Source organism: Indicator indicator, chromosome 4, assembly GCF_027791375.1.
Source record: "Indicator indicator isolate 239-I01 chromosome 4, UM_Iind_1.1, whole genome shotgun sequence".
Classification (NCBI taxonomy): domain Eukaryota; kingdom Metazoa; phylum Chordata; class Aves; order Piciformes; family Indicatoridae; genus Indicator; species Indicator indicator.
This window is the reverse complement of record NC_072013.1, coordinates 31582758-31600259: the sequence shown is the minus strand read 5'-3', so window position 1 is coordinate 31600259 and position 17502 is coordinate 31582758. Positions and strand designations below refer to the sequence as shown.

General features: G+C 44.7%; 1 protein-coding gene across 1 annotated transcript; it reads left to right on the top strand.

The window, feature by feature from the left end:
- Nucleotides 1–1077: 1077 nt before the first annotated feature.
- FBXO34 (F-box protein 34) lies at nt 1078–17244 on the top strand. Its single transcript, XM_054400214.1, has 3 exons — nt 1078–1114; nt 3867–4066; nt 14481–17244. Exons 2-3 carry the CDS (start codon nt 3990–3992, stop codon nt 16669–16671), a joined length of 2268 nt encoding a protein of 755 aa, XP_054256189.1. The 5' UTR covers nt 1078–1114; nt 3867–3989; the 3' UTR covers nt 16672–17244.
- The last annotated feature ends 258 nt before the right edge of the window (nt 17245–17502 follow it).

Genomic DNA, 17502 nt, shown 5'->3' with positions numbered 1-17502 from the left:
TAGGGAATGTCTGGGGATGCAGGGCTGACTCGCTAGGCTGGAAAGTGACAGAATTTTGCATCTGGTGAAACATTTTAGAGACAGGTATCATGAAACAACCTGAACTGGGGCTGTGGGGGAATGGACATGCAATGCTGTTTTTGCAAGAAAACAATAACCACTGTGGAGACCTTTATGATAGGGCTGCAGCACTGGTGGGGCTTTTTGTTGGTGGTGGGGTTTTTTGGGGGGGTGTTTGTTTGGTTTGGTTTCCTTTTGAGTGTGTGGGGTTTTTTTTGGTTGGTTCATTGTGTGTGGTAGGGTTTTTGTTGTTGGCTTTGTTTGATAGTTTTTTTTGTTTGGTGGTTGTGTGTGGTGTTTTTGTTTTGTTTTGTTTTTTTAAGGATTACCTGTCCTTCCTAATGACTGGGTTTTGGTATTAATTCTTCTGAATTCCCCTCTGAAACATTTGTCATCACATTCTGCTGCATCCTGAGTGTGCTAATGCTCTTTGCTGGGCTGACCCATCATGGTGGCCCTGCGGAGCATCCTAAAGCTAACTCTCTGTGGAGGTGGAATAGTTGCTCCTCAGACCAGTCCCAAGGCCACAGCCTCCTTCCTAAAAGCACATTTTCTGAAGGCATGTGCCCATCCTTTGCACTGGTTTGTTTTACCAGCCACCATTGTTACTGTTCAAAACATGCTTGCAGTAAAGCTTTAGCTATCAAAGCTGTAGTGTGTTGCTGCACAGATGAAGAGGCCTTGACTCCCCCTTATCCACACTAGCTGAGCTAATGCATTTGTTTTCCTAAACTGCAGCAGTGTTCAAAACTGGTGATAAGGTGGGGAGTTTTCTGGGACCATTCAGGGAGCTGCTGTCCATTGCTGGGAGGATGTGGTGCTTACTGCTGCCAAAATCTGAGTCCTTCCCACATCTTATGCATGGAGGCATCTGTTTGGGGGTGGTTTCAGAACATTACATTTAGGTTTTTAACTTCCTCTTCTGTGTGTCTGTGTGTTTGTATTTCAGTGCTCAGGCTGTACCCAACTCTGTGCAAAGCTAACAAATCAGCTGCAGAACCTACTGATCAGGATCAGCCTCAGTAAAGAAACGCACTGTGGTAGTTAAAAGGCAGTAAGTATCTCTGCGCTGGCTGGGATGCTGATTTTTTTTTTTAAATTTTTTTTTTCTTTCTTGTTTAATTCACAAGCACAGCTTTTTACTACTCACACAGTAGGAATTTGTCAGTAGCTTGCTGGCATTAATAGTCTATTTCAGCCCTTTTCTATAGTCCAGCAGCTAGAGGAGGGGAGAAAGCAAGCTTTGTATGGGGTGTGTTTGGATCTGTGCTGCAGTGCCCATCTGAACTTGTGTCTCTTTTGTCAGCTTTTTGCTTCCCTCTAGTAGATGCTAGTCCCTTGTTAAACGCATGACATCCCACCATGTGATGCCTGTGCTTGTGGCTGTCCCTGACCTGAACCAGTTCACTCAATGGTTTTGCTTCTCCAGCTCTTTACTGCAAACAAGATGATCTTTTTGGTTACAGTTTTTTTGTCTGGCTTTTTATTGCTTACTTCTCACTTGATCTGTAATGGAGTAGGACTAGGACAAAGTATCTGGTGTTCTGCACCAGGAATAACTGGAGAGAGTTTTAGCTTATTGAAAAAGGTAACTGGCATTCTTGAAATGTTAGGGTTGCACTTACTTGGGTGGGGGTGTAGTCTTGTTTCTGTGTTACAGTTCCTGCTGAGTCTTAAATACTAGTGTCAGTAAAGTGAGAAGGGGAGCCAGACAAAAGCTTGGATAAAAGTCAGAATTTCAGTGCCTTCTATTGATGGTTCATGGGAAAGTAATGATTTTGTGTTTAACTTGATTTTTCATAAAACTCTAGGCATATGCTTTTTCTCTGTGAATTGCTACTTGTGAATATATATTTTACAGACCACAAAACATCAGAAATGGATGCTTTTTGTGTCTAGGTTTCAATCTTGTAGGTAGATCCTTGTTTTAGGCTCTGGGTAATCTGATGAAAATGGTGTTTTAACTACAAAGATTCAATTTCTGCTGCTGTGAACCATGGCAGCCTAGCTCCTTGGCTTTGAGTTCATGGAGTGGAGAGTGAACTTGCATCTTCTCACTCTGCCAGTGCAGTGCCTCTGTCTTCTCCATCTAACACGTTTCCCTGCCTTGTGTAGAACTCAGCAGAGATTTCTTCGTGACAACTGGGATGTGTTTCTTGTAATACTTTATGTATTATTTTAGGCTCCTGCTTACTGTAATGCAGACAAGTGATTAACCTCTCATTCACCAGCACTAGAGGAATTGCAGAATTGCTATTTCAGAGTTCAAGTCAGATGGATCTCCACCAGCTTCTGTTTTCCCTGCCTGGAAAGCCATCCTTCATTGCTTTCTTGGCAAATGTGGCTACCAATTTTGAGTGAGCTTTCTGGGCCAGGAGTGCGTAGTGGCACCGTTGAGTTGTAAAGCACATTGGTCAAGCACTAATGAAATGAGCTATGCATAGGTAGGCACTCCTCTGCATGGGAGTTCTTTCCCTGGCAGGTGTTGGGAAAGGAGTGATGTGAGAGGCTTAATCTCAGCCAGACTTCTGCTGCCAGCAAGCACAAACCTCCAGCAACTGCCTCTGCCAGGTTGCACTGTGGAAATACTGGGGTGGGAGCACTGGGCAAAGCTGCTGAAAAGGAGAGAATAACCTGCTTCACTAAATCAACAATCCCCTGGGGATGCAGCTCTATAGTTAGCATCTTCAAATGGCATTCCTTTATTACAGCATCATTGTGCGTGGTCCTCTGGAGGGGAAGCAAAAGATCTTTAAAACAATCTGCTGGCAACCCAGGCTTGATATTTGAGTCTTTCCAGGGCTCTTTTGCTGTGTCACTCTTTCCTTTTATGTTCCAACTCCAAGGTTGTTGTTCTTTCACCATCAAAGTACGTTAAAGCACTGGTAACGGTGTCTACTTCAAGGACAAAGTGTGGAAAGCACAGCCTAGTGCGAAGGAGAGATACTGCAGAAGAGTTTTGTTTTGGTGAAATCTGCTGGCTTATCTGCATGTGATGCAGAGCTGGGGCACTTCTCACAAGGTTTGGAGGCTGAGTGGTAGCATGTTTTTTGTCCTTTCTGAAATCTGCCACATTATTTTGATTAGAACACTAACGTAACTCCTGGCAGCGTCAAACCTTACTGCTAGCAGCAGTTCCCCTCCAAAGGTTGATGCAGTGCTAATGAGCAGAAGGATCTTGTGCGTCCTGCTTGCACCAGGCTTGGAGGACAGCGTGTTCCAAGGGAGGTGCCAAGGTAGTGCTGCAGTCATATAAAAGATGAAGCAGCATTGTGTGTGCAGACAGGCTGCTCTGGGGGGTGTTTGTTTGTGTTTTAATATTGTTCAGAAGCTCCAGTTGCATTAATGGCATGATGATGTTAAGTTCTTTTTTTTTTCTTTCTTTTTTTTTTGTTTATACTTATATATTTGGGTATAAGCTGGGACACAGAAGGTTTCACTTCAATATGAGGAGAAACTTCTTTCCTATGAGGGTGACAGATCACTGGAGCAAGCTGCCCAGAGAAGTTGTGGAGTCTCCTTTCTCTGGAGGCTTTCAAAACCCACCTGGATGTGTTCCTATGTGGCTTGCCCTAGGTGATCCTGCTTTGGCAGGGGGGTTGGACTCGATCTATGGAGGTCCTCCCAACCCCTAACGTTTTGTGATTCTGTGATTTATGTCTCTCTCTCTCTCTTACATGTATGTATGTGTATGCCTATGTGTGTATATGTTTATTTTCTCACTCTTGGGCAAGAGTGCTCACCTGTGCTTCAATCCCTATTCTGATCAAACATGATCTTCTTATGTACTTCCTTGTTTTGTTTAGTTCCTAGGTGTCAGAGACACAGAGAAGCCCCACGTGGGGCAAAGAAAGCTGATGGGGAAGCCTTGTGTGTAACCCAGAATGGACTGGCTGTGACGGCGTGCCTTAGCTGGAGAGGTAGTTAGGATGAAGAGTTCCTGCAGAGCTGGCCTCCACAGGGAACCACTGAATTCCACATCCTCCACCTTCCATCAAGTCAAACGGTATGAACAGACTGGTTGGTCTGCCTATAGTTAAGTATGTGGCAGTGATGGAGGCTGCTACCTTCCCAGCTGTCTTCTGTGTCACTCAGATGTTTGGTCTAAATTCTTACTTTGGGATAGCGTTTAAGTGAAATGCTGCAATAGCTTAAGGGTAGAAATGTTCTTTGACACTTTTATTTGATAATAACAACTACAGATTCGCTACAGCTGGTCCTGTGCTTGGAAAAATCATTGGGTTTTCTAGCAACAGCTGTAAATTATTGTGGGAACATGCCTTTGAAGTACAATTTAATTGGGGAATGGCTTGTCTTAGTAGACTTTAAAACATGCAGGCAACTTAAAGCAAGTGGAAATACTGGCAATCATAGCTGTGGTTTGCCTTACGATGGAGTAAAGTAATTAGATTAGTTTAAGCTCAGATTTTTGTTTTTCTCACTCTTGTGTCTCTTATTAATAAGAAATGCACGATTGATTTCAAACACTTGTGTTTCTGTGACAATGAAGTGAACGCCTCTCACTTTGTCTCATTATAGGCACACCGTACAGAACAACTTGTCCTTATGCAAATGCAAGAACATGCCAGTTTGTTTGAATTTAAGCTTATTTTTCCCCCCCCCTTTTTTCTGAAACCAAGACTTTTAAACTTCCTCAATCTGAAGAGAGCCAGCTTTCTGGTTTCCAAAAGCTGTGTGGGTTTAAAGCAAATTTTAACCTTTGTTCTTTGTGGTTGTGTAGACAGCACATACTTACTGTGTTAGTCTCCTGGTAATTTAGTGCTGGAAAAGGCTCCCTGGGTCACTCGGCTCTTCACTTTCCCAAGCCGCATCTGATACTCCCTTTTGTAAACTTGGAAGTCTAGCCTCACAACAATTACATCTTTCCTTCTCTCCACCTGTAGATCGAGCCATTACTGAAGATGGCAGATCTAGCTGTGCCATTAGGAATCTTGCTTCCCAGACTGAGCATTCGTGCCAGTTTATACACGCAGCTGAGCCTGTGTTCATTTTCGGTTTTCCTTTTGCATAAAGACTGCTGCTTATTTTCAGTGGCTTACCTCTTTTTATGTATTCTGTAAAAGGCAGAACATTTGCTGTGCTAAATGACCCAAGTGTTACCTGGTAGCTTCTTGAGTACCTAACAACTGTCTTTCTCATTCTCAGTGTGGACAAATCTCCTCTGAGTCATGTCAAAAAGTGTATGCTGCACTCCAGAGCATATCTGGCAGGAGGGCTTTCCACTGCTGCCTGGAATATACCACAGAATCACCTCCACTTATTTCTGTTTCGTGGGTGTCTATGGTGGCCAATGCACCTTTCTTAGTTCCTCCAAGACTTAATGCTTAGCTTTCTGGTGCATCACCATCTATACCTCAAAACTCTGCTTCTGCTATTCAGTGCTTTGTGTCCCTGCTGTTTTGGAAGTGTCTTCATTTCTGTGGGTACTTCTCTCGTATTTGTGCTGAGGTCATCCCTAGCAAAATCAGATGTTCCCAAGGCTGATTCCTGAGGCATTTCCTTGGTGTCTGGGTTGTTATTTTCTTATCCAGCATCACCTGGTGGGGCTGTCTGCTGTTAAGGCTCTTTTGTCTGGTTTTTTTTGTGTCTTTTGAAGTCCATTTGAGTAAGATGTAGTATATTTGTCTAAAAAGATGACTTTTGGAGAGCCTTCAGCCTGTCATATTGTACTATACCCTTTTCCCTCTTTTTCTGTGTCACCTTAATCCCTCTTTCCTTGCAAAGCACCTTTACATTGAAATCAGACTACGAGGCCTGGACAGGCTGCAATTTCTCTCCCTTCTTTCTCCCCTGCAGCGCCACCTCTAATGTGCCACATGCTTTATTAACTTATTGTTTGCTTTCAAGAGGTTTATAAATCTTGTTTCTTGGCCTGCATTTTATAAGTCTGTCTATTTGGGTTTCTAAAGCTGAGATGAACCACTCTTGAAAATTTTCATGAAGCTTTTTAATCCACCCCGTGCTCTCCAATATGCTTGTTTGGATTAACACCTGGGCTTTTGCCCTCCTGATGACGCTTGTGACCCCTCTTTAAAAATGATGCAAAGTCAAATTTTTTGTGCTGTACCTAGAGTGCTCTTAATCTCTGCTTTGACCTCGATTGCAGCACTGTTTCTCTGCCTGTCTTTCCTCACAAACTGCTGAAGGACCTTTTACCATTTCTGTTTAAACTATCTTTGAAGGGACTGCACCATTTCTCACATTTATTCTTAGGTTTTGATTTCTTAAGATAGAAGTTTCCAACTGATGTGACCAGGTATCTTGAAACTCTTGTCTGCTTCTTGTATCCTTCCCAAAGAAGGAACATGTTCAAGTGGAGCTGCTGCTTTATTTGTTTGGGATGTGTTCTTACTGAAAACACTTTCTGACTGCTGGAAAATGCCTGCTGGGTTACACTATCTGTGGTGAAATCCTCTGCACTTGTGCAGCTGACTTCATGAACCAATTTCTTTTGGCCTTGAGTTTCAGAAGAACAACCTGGTGTCCTGCCTTCAAATCTACTTCTGCTTATACTTTCTTTTGAGTCTTGTCATGATGGTGTGGTCCAAGGTTAATTTCTACAACCTTTCACACATCTTCATTATGTATGCACAAAATGAAGATTAAGTAGCATCACTTTGTGATGGCTCATTAACTGTTTGAAAAAAATTTGTTGCACTGTGATACTAAGAAAATTTTTTTATTCTCTTGCAGTTAAGAAATTGGGAAAAAAAATTGTAAGAAAGATAAAAACGTTTCCAGAAGGAAACATGTCACTGTGCTGCTCTGGGCAGCTTTCAGCAGAAGCCTTATAAAGCCACCACTTTTTTTTTCTTGCTGTTTTTCTGTGATTTTACATAATCACAGACTAGTAGGTATTGGAAAGGATGTCTGGAGGTCATCTAGACCAACCCCCCTGCTAAAGCAGGGTCACCCAAAGCAGGTTGCCCAGCATCACAATGTCCAGGTGGGTTTGGAATCTCTCTAGAGAAGGAGACTCCACAGCTTCTCTGGGCAACCTGTTCCAAGGGCTACATCACCATCACAGGAATAAGTGTTTCCTAATGTTTAGGTGGTACTTGTGCATGTTGCAGTTGGTGCCTGCTGCCCCTTGTGCTGTCACTGGGCTCCACTGTAAACAGACTGGCCCTGTCCTCTTGCCCCCCACCCTTTAGCTATTGATCAGCATTGATAAAGTCCTCTCTGTCTGCTCTTGAACAGCCTCAGGTCTCTCAGCCTTTCCTCATCGAAAACATGCTCTACCCTCCTCCTCGTCTGTGTAGTCCTTAGTTGGACTTTAGTTCCTTCCCTCTCTTGAATTGGGGAGCCCAGAACTTGACACAGGACTCCATTTCTTCTCACTTTAGGCTTCCACCATAGGCATGTGTCCTTGTTTAACTTCATGTTTCTGGAGCAGCTATAAGCTGAATACTGAATCTTTCAGTTTATTTTGTTCCTTTCTGCTTTATGTCATGTCTCTGTCATCTGTAGTATGGTTGGGGAGCAGGGAGCATGTGTTTGGGTTTCCTCAGTCTCCACAAAGAATTGCTTCTACGTCATGCACTTCATGGTGAGTGCTTTTATACAAAGGAGTGGCAAAGCAATAGCACTTCTTCCTGGGGAGAACTTAGGCAATAGCTGAAGCTGCTTTGCTTTATGCTTTTTACCTTTAGGTCTATGTGTTTACTTTATGGGTTCAAACTTACTAATGGGTGGGAGTCTTCAAATCGGAGTAGTCTGTGTGTTGGTCTTTGTGCAGTCTTTCACCTGAAACCTCTGCTTGATGAAGATGATGGATTTTTATGCATGACAGATTTTATAGCTGTTCCTGTGGGCAGCTATATTTGAGTGTCGTCTCTTCCAGAGTCAGGTTATTTGAATGCCGGATGTGGGCAAGCAAGCAGGAGAAGGATCCAATGTTAAGAGTTAGGTGCCTACTTCTAGCTCCTCAGCTCTTTTGGGTCAGCTCTGCTCCATGTTTGCCTTGTTCCCGCCTGCCCCCAGGCTGGCAGCTCAAGTGAAGAGCACTGCCTCAGCAGTCACATACCTTCTCTTTACTTTCAGAGCCTGAGATAGACCACACTGACTCTCAGATAGATGCAAGAGGCAGTTTTGTAGGCACTGGGAGGTGGGTCAGGAGCGTTTGCTTTAACAGGAGCCAAGGGAGTGGGTTTTCTAGAAGTGGGCTGCTTCCACAGCTGCTGAAGTAAAACCCTCCTACTCGGGAGCATTGTGCTTCCCAGCCCTCCTTTCTCCAAGCTTGGACACTTGCCACATGCCAGAACAAGCTCCTGTGAGTAGCAAAGCCTCTTCCATCCCAACTGCTCGGCTGGGACTTTCCCACCCCAGCAGAATCCATGGAATGCCTTTGAAGCAGCTCTGTCTGCTTTACCTTGCCCCGGCAGTGCAAAGGGGATGGAAGTGGTACTGGAGATTGAGCCCAAAGGACCCACCTAAGTCCTTCCAGAAATAACAAGTGGTTGACTGTAGTTCAACTTGCATTCAGTTCTCAGGCCTTCATAATTGTCGGTGTCCTTTATGGAGGAGCTAAGCTCTACAGACAGAGAAATGGGATGCCAGGGAAGAGGAATGCTTTGCCAGAGGTTATGCTTGGTGTGGGTTTTTATTGTTGTTGGATTTTTTTATTTTCCTTTTTTTTTTTTTTCTTTTTTTCCTGGCTTCTGCCTTGTGTTAGTATGTCCTGAGGGTTTTTTCAAAGTTGTAGTTGGCACTGTGTGTGCAGTCAGCAATGCGAAGAACTTTTGTCGACTGGAGTTTGTGTTTACAAAAAGAAATCCACAGGAAACTTTGGGGTTTTGATTGAAATTTTCACCTTAATAAAACCTTCCGGTGCTTTACCCAGAAAACCTGCAGTGTGAATATGCTGTTTGAGGTGATGACCCTTTTGTTGTTGTTGTTCTTGCTGGCCAGAGGAAATCTTTTGTTTTCACAGGACAGATTGGATATTAAGAAAATTTTCTTTACTGAAACAATGGTCAGGCATTGGAACAGGCTGCCTAGGGAGGTGGTGGAGTCACCATCCTTGGAAGTGTTCAAAAACCACGTAGACAAGGCACTCAAGGGCATGGTGGTGTTGGGTTGAGATCTTAGAGGTCTTCTCCAGCCTTAATGATTCTGATTTTACAACATTGTGAAAGTCCCTGACCTAGATGTGGTGAAGGGGTATCTACGCTCTCTGTGGACCTTGGAAAGGAATGGTAGGGGTTGGAAGGGACCTTGGAAGATCATCAAGTCAAATACCCTTGCCAAAGCAGGATCACCTAGGGCAAATCATACAGGACCACATCTTGTTGGGTCTTGAAAGTCTCCTGAGAAGGACACTCCACAACCTCTCTGGGCAGCCTGTTCCAGTGCTCCATCACACTTACAGTAATTTTTCCTCATACTGAGGTGGAACCTCCTGTCTTCCAGTTTGTATCCATTGCCCCTTGTCAATGGATGAAATTAAAATGGAGCCTTTCCTACCAATTTTGGAGTTTCCACTAAATCAAATAGATCTTTTAAGTCACAGCAGTCTCAAAGTAATTTAGAAATGCAAAAAGAGGCAGACAGATTCTGGCCAGCTTGGCACAGCCTTCCCTTCAGTAGGGAGAGGAGGGGTGTGTGCGTGTCTGTGCATGTATGAGGACATATATTTTTATATTTTTATATCAATCCTGCGTGGTAACTAACTGGATAACACTGTAGTGGAAACAAGCTGTAGTTATGACTTGTAAAAACAGCAGTGTGATTCCAGAAAGTGTTAAGTATCCTGTTTTTCAGACATGGCTGATTGCAAATAGGAAAAAAAACAAACAACAAAGTAAACCTGGCCCTTATTTCATCAGCTTGAGGATGGAATAACTGTGTAAAGGCAGCTCTGCCAGTTGTTTCAGTGCTGAGCATTCCTGGCAGAATTATCTCTTATCAGCGATTCCAAACCGCACGTTTGGGGTTCAGAATCTTTTATTCTTTACTCCATGAGCTTCTGAAGAGTTGTTGTCTCTCAAGATAAAATTAGAAAGCTTGGTAACTTAAAAGGGTGGAGGAAAGCAAACACAACTGTTCTGGAATTAAGTGTTACAGGGCTTTGTCAGTGACTTCACTGTTGAACAGCTATTTTTGGTAGTTTTAAATATTTAAAAACTTACCTGCAGCTGCCACAGTTCTCTGCTTGCCAGCACTGAAATGTTGCTGAAATAAGGTAGTCTGTGGGTGGGGACTGGGAGCTGGTTCACCTTCAAAGCAATATTTACTTATTCTGATTCTAGGACCTAGAGATGAAATGTGCTGCTGACATGCAGGGAAGAAGCTCGGTTTGTCTGAAAGTTCTTCTTAATGTTCACAGCAAAGTGTATGGAGTAGGATTTGTTTTCCCAAGTGATACTTGGGGGCAGAGGTCTGTTCTTAACATCTATTTTAAAACAGAAGTTCTGGGAAGAGCTGAGAAGCAGGTGGCAGTGTGATTCAGCTGGTCAGGTGGAGTTGGCAGTGCTCTTTATAGCTGCCCAAAATTCTTGACCAAAGGTTTTCTTTAAATCTGGATCCATTAAACAAGTGCAGTGAATTGAATACTGAATTCAAATGAGGCAATTATTCTGGCAATAAAACTTCTGAGGCATAATTTTGTTATGTAAATTACAACTTTTCAACCTTAAATGGTATTGTTGGCTGAGCCAGAGACTAACTGAAACACAGGAGGAACTATAACCTGAAACAAGAAATCCAGAATAGGTGAGGCATAACTCTACCCTTTGTCTTTCTCCATAGGCCAGAAATACCTGGGAGCAGCTGAACTAAATTTGCTGGCTAAACATGTCCTCTAAGCAGTTTGGTTCTGTTTTCATTCATATAATCCCTGGTCCCACCTTCATTTGTAGTTTCTCTTAGTGAAGGGTGTTGAACTGATTGTCCTGCTGGCTTCCTGAAAACTGCTTGAAGAATGCCTTTTATAAAAACACATTCAGCTCATCTTTCAAACACCCTGGCATGAAAACTCATGAATGAAATTTGATCTGCTGCTCCTGGCTCATGAGATTTCCATGTGCAAAGCTGTGTAGTTAATTGTGCTCACCTCTTTTCCCCAGGGTACAGTGTTAGACAGCCATCAGAGCTTTTCTTTCTCTAGTCTTGTAAAGAACAGCTCCAGAATGCCCTTTTCAGATGAGAAAGGGAAAGCTACAAGCAGTTTCCTGCAGCACCTTGCTGCAGTGGTTCTGCTGCTCTTCTGGGCTGGGCTCTGGCCTGAGCACATTGGTGGCCTGACCCTGTTTAATTGTGAAGTGCCACTGAGATGAGGCAGAGCCTGCGGGAAATGAGGCTGAAGCAGACTACAGCAGCCTTGATTTCCAGTTCTCTCTTCACTCATCTATTTCAGCACCCTGGCAGTCTATTTTAGTCAGATTATTTTAGTTTTTAACATCCAACTGAGAAGGCAAACAAAATAGATCAGTTGCATTTTGCAGCAGAGACTAAATTGGGAGGTGACCCAATTCCAAGAAGAGCTGGAATTAGCATGCAGAAGGCTTGGGGAGAAAATTAACCCAGGGACTAGGTAGGTGTACCTGTAATAATGGGAGCTCTCCTACCCCCCTTGTGTGTAGGTGACATGCAGATGGTTTTAGCACTGGTTGCAGGAGTGAGGTAAAATGTAAAATCATGATGAGGAGAGAGAACATAGAATCATAGACTGGTTTGGGTTGGAAGGGAAGTTAAAGATCATCTAGTTTCAGTCCACTTCAGTAGAAAGTGACATCTTCCCCTAAAGCAGTTTGCAGGTCAGATTCAACAGGACTTTAACAATGCTTCTAGGGATGGGGCATCTACTACCTCTCTGAGTAACCTGGGACAGTGTTTCACAGCCCTCAGCATCTAATCTAATCTACCCTCTCTGTTTAAAGCCATTACTCTTGCCCTATCACTGCATACCATTGTAAAACACTCTTCTCCAGCTTTCCTCTAGGCCCTCTTTAAGCACTGGAAGGCCAAAAGAAGGTCTTCTTGGAGCCTTCTCTTCTCCAAGCTGAACAACCCCAACTCTCAGCCTGACCTCACAGCAGAGAGTTTCCAGTCCTCCCATCATTAGTGTGACCTCCTCTGGCCCTGCTTGAACAAGTCCATATTCTTCTGTGCTGAGGACTCCAGAGCTGGACCCAGCACTACACATGGGGTCTCACCAGAGAGGAACATAGGAGGAGAATCAGCTCTCTGGACCTCCTCACTGCTTTGGATGCAGCCCCAGGATATGGTTGGCATGTTTCCAGTGTCTCCCTCTGGCCTGAAAGCACTTCAGAAGACCAAAGGGGTCCCCTAGGCTTTATGTGCACACATGGAAAGGTGAACTAACCCCCTGCTCCCGAGTACTTCCTCAAAACCTCTCTGCCTGCACTTGTCACCTACCCCCTCACGACTCTTATCACCAGGGCTGGAAGGAGAGGAACCAAAACTGGAGGAGAAAGCAGTGGTTAAGCAGCATGGCTGTCTCTAGTGCAGGAGGCTTCCTCTGCTTAGACAGGACAGGCTGAGTTGTTGCCCTTGTTCACTCCTCTGTGGTGTTAGCAGCTGGAAGTGAAATATCTTGGTTTCAAAGCCTTCCCTTGGCTAGGTCTGGAGCTCTCTGGCTCAGCTCTGTGTTTTGTGTCATGAGTTACTTTGGAGGGTCAACAGCCCTGGCTGATCTGTGGGGCAGGGCTGCCTGGAAGGTCCCCAGACTGCATTCCAACAGCACGTCCATGTGTGTTCATGTCAGCATCTACTGTTATGACCTCCTTCTTGCAGCCATCCTGTGTGCTTTGGGGGTCTGCTTGAGGGGGTGAGTGAGCTGACTTCCTTTCTCCTTGTGTGACAACCCCATTGGTGCCCTGTGTAGCACCTGGAGGGCATCTTAAGGTAGGTGTGTGTCCTGATTGCACTGTGGCACAGCAGGAGAGAACCCAGCTGGATTCTGGCTCCCTGTGTCTGATACAAATCTAACGTGTGTCAGCTGCAGGTGTTAGACCTACAAATCCATCCCACTTCATAGACTTGTAATTAAATTAATTACATTTTAGGCTCAAAATGCAATACCAAAGCAGCTGTTTTGGTGGTAGGCACCGAATGAAACATTCAATGTCTCATTGTGTCCGTATCAGCTCATGGTAAATGGTGGTGTTGAACTTGCTGATCTTCAACCAGCAAGCATGGATTATCCCTGTTGCAAAAAGCAGGCCTTTTAAATGTAACCATTTAAAGATTGCCATGGAAACACAATCTGTAGTTAGTGCTGTAATATGCTCACATGATACTCCTGGGAGAAGAGCATCAAGTCTCCTGCTGATTACATCCTCTGTGGCAGTGCCCTGGCTTTCTGCATTTCTGAGCTTTGAATTGGAAGATGACTGTGCAGGTGTGAAGGAACAGAGGAGTCAAGTGCTTGGGGCTGTCACAGGAGTGATGCTGCTGCTCTAGTGTCACCAGCATCCAAGTATCTCCTTCACTGCACTTCAATTCCTAACCATAAAAACGTGCACTGGAAAGTGGTTCTTTTCAGCAGTATGTGATGCTTCTGTCACTTTTGGGAGGAGGCATCTGATGTATAGCATAAGGACCCTTATGGGAGAGGACATCAAAGTTGCCATTATTGATACACAAAAAGATAGGTTTCATTATCACAGAACCATTGAGGTTGGAAGAGACTTCTAAATCCAAATGTTAACCTGGCACTGCCAAGTCTACCACTAAACCATGTCCTTGAGCACCACATCTACATGGCTTTTAAATGCCTTCAGGGTTGGGGACTCCACCACTGCCCTGGGCAGTCTGTTCCAATATTTCATAACATGTTCTGTGAAGAAATTTTTCTTAATGTTCAATCCAAACCTTTCCTGGTACAACTTGAGTACATATCCTCTTGTTCTCTTTTGGATATTTAGATTAGGTATCTGCTGGGATCTCTGAAAAAATCTCTGGATAATTTTCCTTTTCAGCTTTAACTGTACTTTATCTCCTGAAAAGTATTATTGTCTTTTTTAAGTCATAATTAAAAAAAAATATAAAGAAAAGCTAATATTGATTAAACCTTGAACCCACATGTGCCTTGCAACTGGATTAATAACCAAAGGCAAAGAAGGGTGGCTTTAACTCTAGAATGAACCTCTAGCTATGTTTATACAACAGGTAGAATTTCAGTGCTTGGATTTCTTCTTGCAACTCTCTGGAAATGGATTTCTCTTACAGATCTCTGCTATCCTTAAGATCATAATCCTATTGCAGGAAGTTCTCCAAGGGTGGATGTTACTTTTCCTTTCTCAGGTGGTTCCTTTTGAAGTGTGGGCTGCTTGATGTGGAGTAGGAGGCATCTTGGTGCCTGCTCTGGACCACCTTCTCTCATTCTGGACAGGCATAATTTGCAACTCTAACTTCTTCCACTTCTGTTTCTGCAGGGTTTCTGGTATGCACTTAAAGCCATATCTCAAGTTACAGAAGAAAGAGCGATCTCCAGAAATAAGCCAGGACTCCCTGAGAGGCCCACCTCTGGGCCATCAGAGATCAGCACAAGAAGAAAAATACACCAACAACTGCACCAAACTGAGCATTTTGCCCAAACCCTCCCTCGTGACTCCATCTCAAAGGCTTCTGGGGATTATTTATCCAAATACTATGTGCAATATGAATGGGAAAGGTCAAGCAGATGGTCCGAGTGCAAGGGAAAAGAAGAACACCCTGTCTGCAACAATCCACCAGGGAGAGGAAGGGGAAGGGCCTTTAGATGTCTGGGCTGTAGTGAAACCTGGAAACACAAAGGAGAAGATTGCCTTCTTTGCTGCGCAGCAGTGCAGTGGCAGCAACCGGCTGGGCTCCATGAAGATCAAGAGCACGTGGGACATCGACGGGAGGACGGCCAAGCGCAGGAAAAAATCGGTAGATCTTAAAAAAGCCAAAATACAACTGGAAAGAATGAGGGAGGTGAACTCGCGGTGTGCTCAGCCAGAGCCTTTTGCCTGTGGCATCGAGCACTGCTCGGTGCATTATGTGAATGAGAGCAGTGAGGGTGTGTTCCCGGGCCGGTCCCTCTCGGTGATAGAGATGGTAGCCTTCCTGGAGCAACGAGCAAGTGCTTTATTGGTGGACTGTGCTAAAACCTGCACACCTGCTTCTACCACGAGGCTGAACGCTCAGCCCAAAGCTGTGCTGCCCAGCTCAGACCCCTTCTCTGCCCCTGGGGCATGTGAGGTATATGTGGAGAGGGGACCCTGTGGCACTAGCGAGCAGCAGCAGAGTGAGCCTGTGCGAGTGCTGGATATGGTGGCTAAGCTGGAGTCGGAGTGCCTGAAGCGTCAGAGCGAGCGGGAGGCCGGGAGCCTCTCACGGAATAACAGCTTCCGTAGGAACGTCGGGAGGGTGCTCCTGGCCAACGGCACACAGCCTGAGGGGGAGGTGGGGAAGGTCTCCTCAGGGGACCTGGCTCCAGGGGATGGCTTGGAGGAGGCAGGGGTAGCCGAGGCTGGATACAGAGGACAGTGTGGTCCTCTGGGTAATAGTGAGTTGTGGGATGGTGCTGCCTCTCCTCGGCAGCCTTTTTCTTCTGGGCTGGATCCTCGGGTGGGGAATGTGAGTGCAGGACTTGCTCATGCAGTGCTGGCGATGACCAGTGGCAGGAGTGATTCTGAAACACACATCGAGACTCCCAGACCTCTGCCACCTGCCTGTCCAGCAGCTGCTGGGTTGGCACCAGGTTCCTTGCAGAACAAGAACACGACTGTTGATTGTATGTCGAAAGAGCCTGTCCTTTTCCCAAAGCAGAGTCTGCATCCTGCTAGGAAGGAGCCCCTGTGCATTAGTATATCGGTCACCAAAACCGAGAAGGGATGCAGGAAGGATAAGCTCTCTAACTCCAGCTCCAGTGAAGACCCACTCCCAGGGAGGCTGTTTTTCCTCCAGGCTGACCAGCCTGCCTCTCATGACCAACAGCTGCTAAGGGAAAGTACCCAAGAAAAGTCAGGAAAAGTAGCCCAAAATGAGGATGGGGATGCTTTGGTATCTGACAGACCGTGTGTCAGCAGTGGTGTCCCTACAGAGCCATCTGCCCTTGCCATCCCTCCAACAGAAGGGGCTTTACAAGTACTTGATGCCTCCTGCTTGAAACGGCAGGTTTCACATGACTTTCTGGAAACCAGGTTTAAAATACAGCAGCTTTTGGAGCCTCAGCAGTATATGGCCTTCTTGCCTCACCACATCATAGTGAAGATCTTTGGATTGCTTCCTACTAGGAGTCTGGTTGCCCTAAAATGCACTTGCTACTACTTCAAATTCATCATTGAGTACTACAACATCAGGCCAGCAGACTCGCGCTGGGTCCGCGATCCCCGCTACAGAGAAGACCCCTGCAAGCAGTGCAAGAAGAAGTACGTGAAGGGGGACGTGTCCCTGTGCCGCTGGCATCCCAAACCCTACTGCCAAGCTTTACCCTACGGGCCTGGCTACTGGATGTGCTGTCACCGCTCTCAGAAGGGCATCCCAGGCTGTAAGCTGGGTCTTCATGACAATCATTGGGTTCCTGCCTGCCACAGCTTTAACCGTGCTATCCATAAGAAGAGCAAAGGAGCAGGAGCTGAAGTGGAAGAGGAATATTAGTGCACATACACTTTCCTGCTCGAGTGTTTGGGGGTAGGAGGAGGATTCTCATGCCTTGTGCTGTTTACAATGTATATAATTGTTGTGGTTTTTGTTGTTTTGGTTTATTTTTGTTTGGCTTTTTTGTTTGTTCTTTCTTTTTTTCACAGGGCTATGAAACTGCACATACTTAAACACAAGAGCCTTTACCTTTTAGATTTAAAGATAGCTTTTAGTCCATCTCTGTGTAAATAACACTATAAAAAACTAATTGTACATACAGAGTCTGCAGCTGGCTGAACAAGGTAATCACTACAATGCAGCTATGATAGTGTTGCAGCTATAGTTGTGTGTGTTTTTAAGTGTCTTGTTTCAAAAATCTGTATATCCTGTATAATATATGAATGTTTCTGAGAAGAAACTCTAAATAGGTAAAGGGCAACTTGTTTAAAGACTCTTCAGACAACTTAACTGGACAACCTTAAAATTAGACTAGAACAGATCCATTGTAGTTAGTGTGGCAGCAGATTAAAAAAGAAAAAAAAGGAATATTATTGTATAGTCAGAATATAAAAAGTTCTTGTCTACCTTACCCATGTTGTCTGCTTCTTTTTCTTTTTTTTTTTTCTACTTAAATAAAAAAAAATTGTGCATTCTAAATCAGCCTTACCAGCCTTTCTCTTGTAAAAAATTTTTGCCCCCAAACAAAAGTACTGTCAAACGTGTGGCAGGAGCTTGGTGCTCTGATACAGTGCAGGCATGCAGTGTTCTGCCGGTAGAAAACTACTCTAACTGAGAAAGAAACAATGCCCCCTGCCCGCAAACCCTTATTACTTGGAGAACTCACTGCTG

Bases quoted from the DNA above. Each gene is read 5' to 3' on its own strand.
- FBXO34 (XM_054400214.1), top strand. From the start codon at position 3,990: ATGAAGAGTTCCTGCAGAGCTGGCCTCCACAGGGAACCACTGAATTCC. The intron at 4,067-14,480 runs GTATGAACAGAC...CTGTTTCTGCAG, and splicing joins ACCTTCCATCAAGTCAAACG to GGTTTCTGGTATGCACTTAA.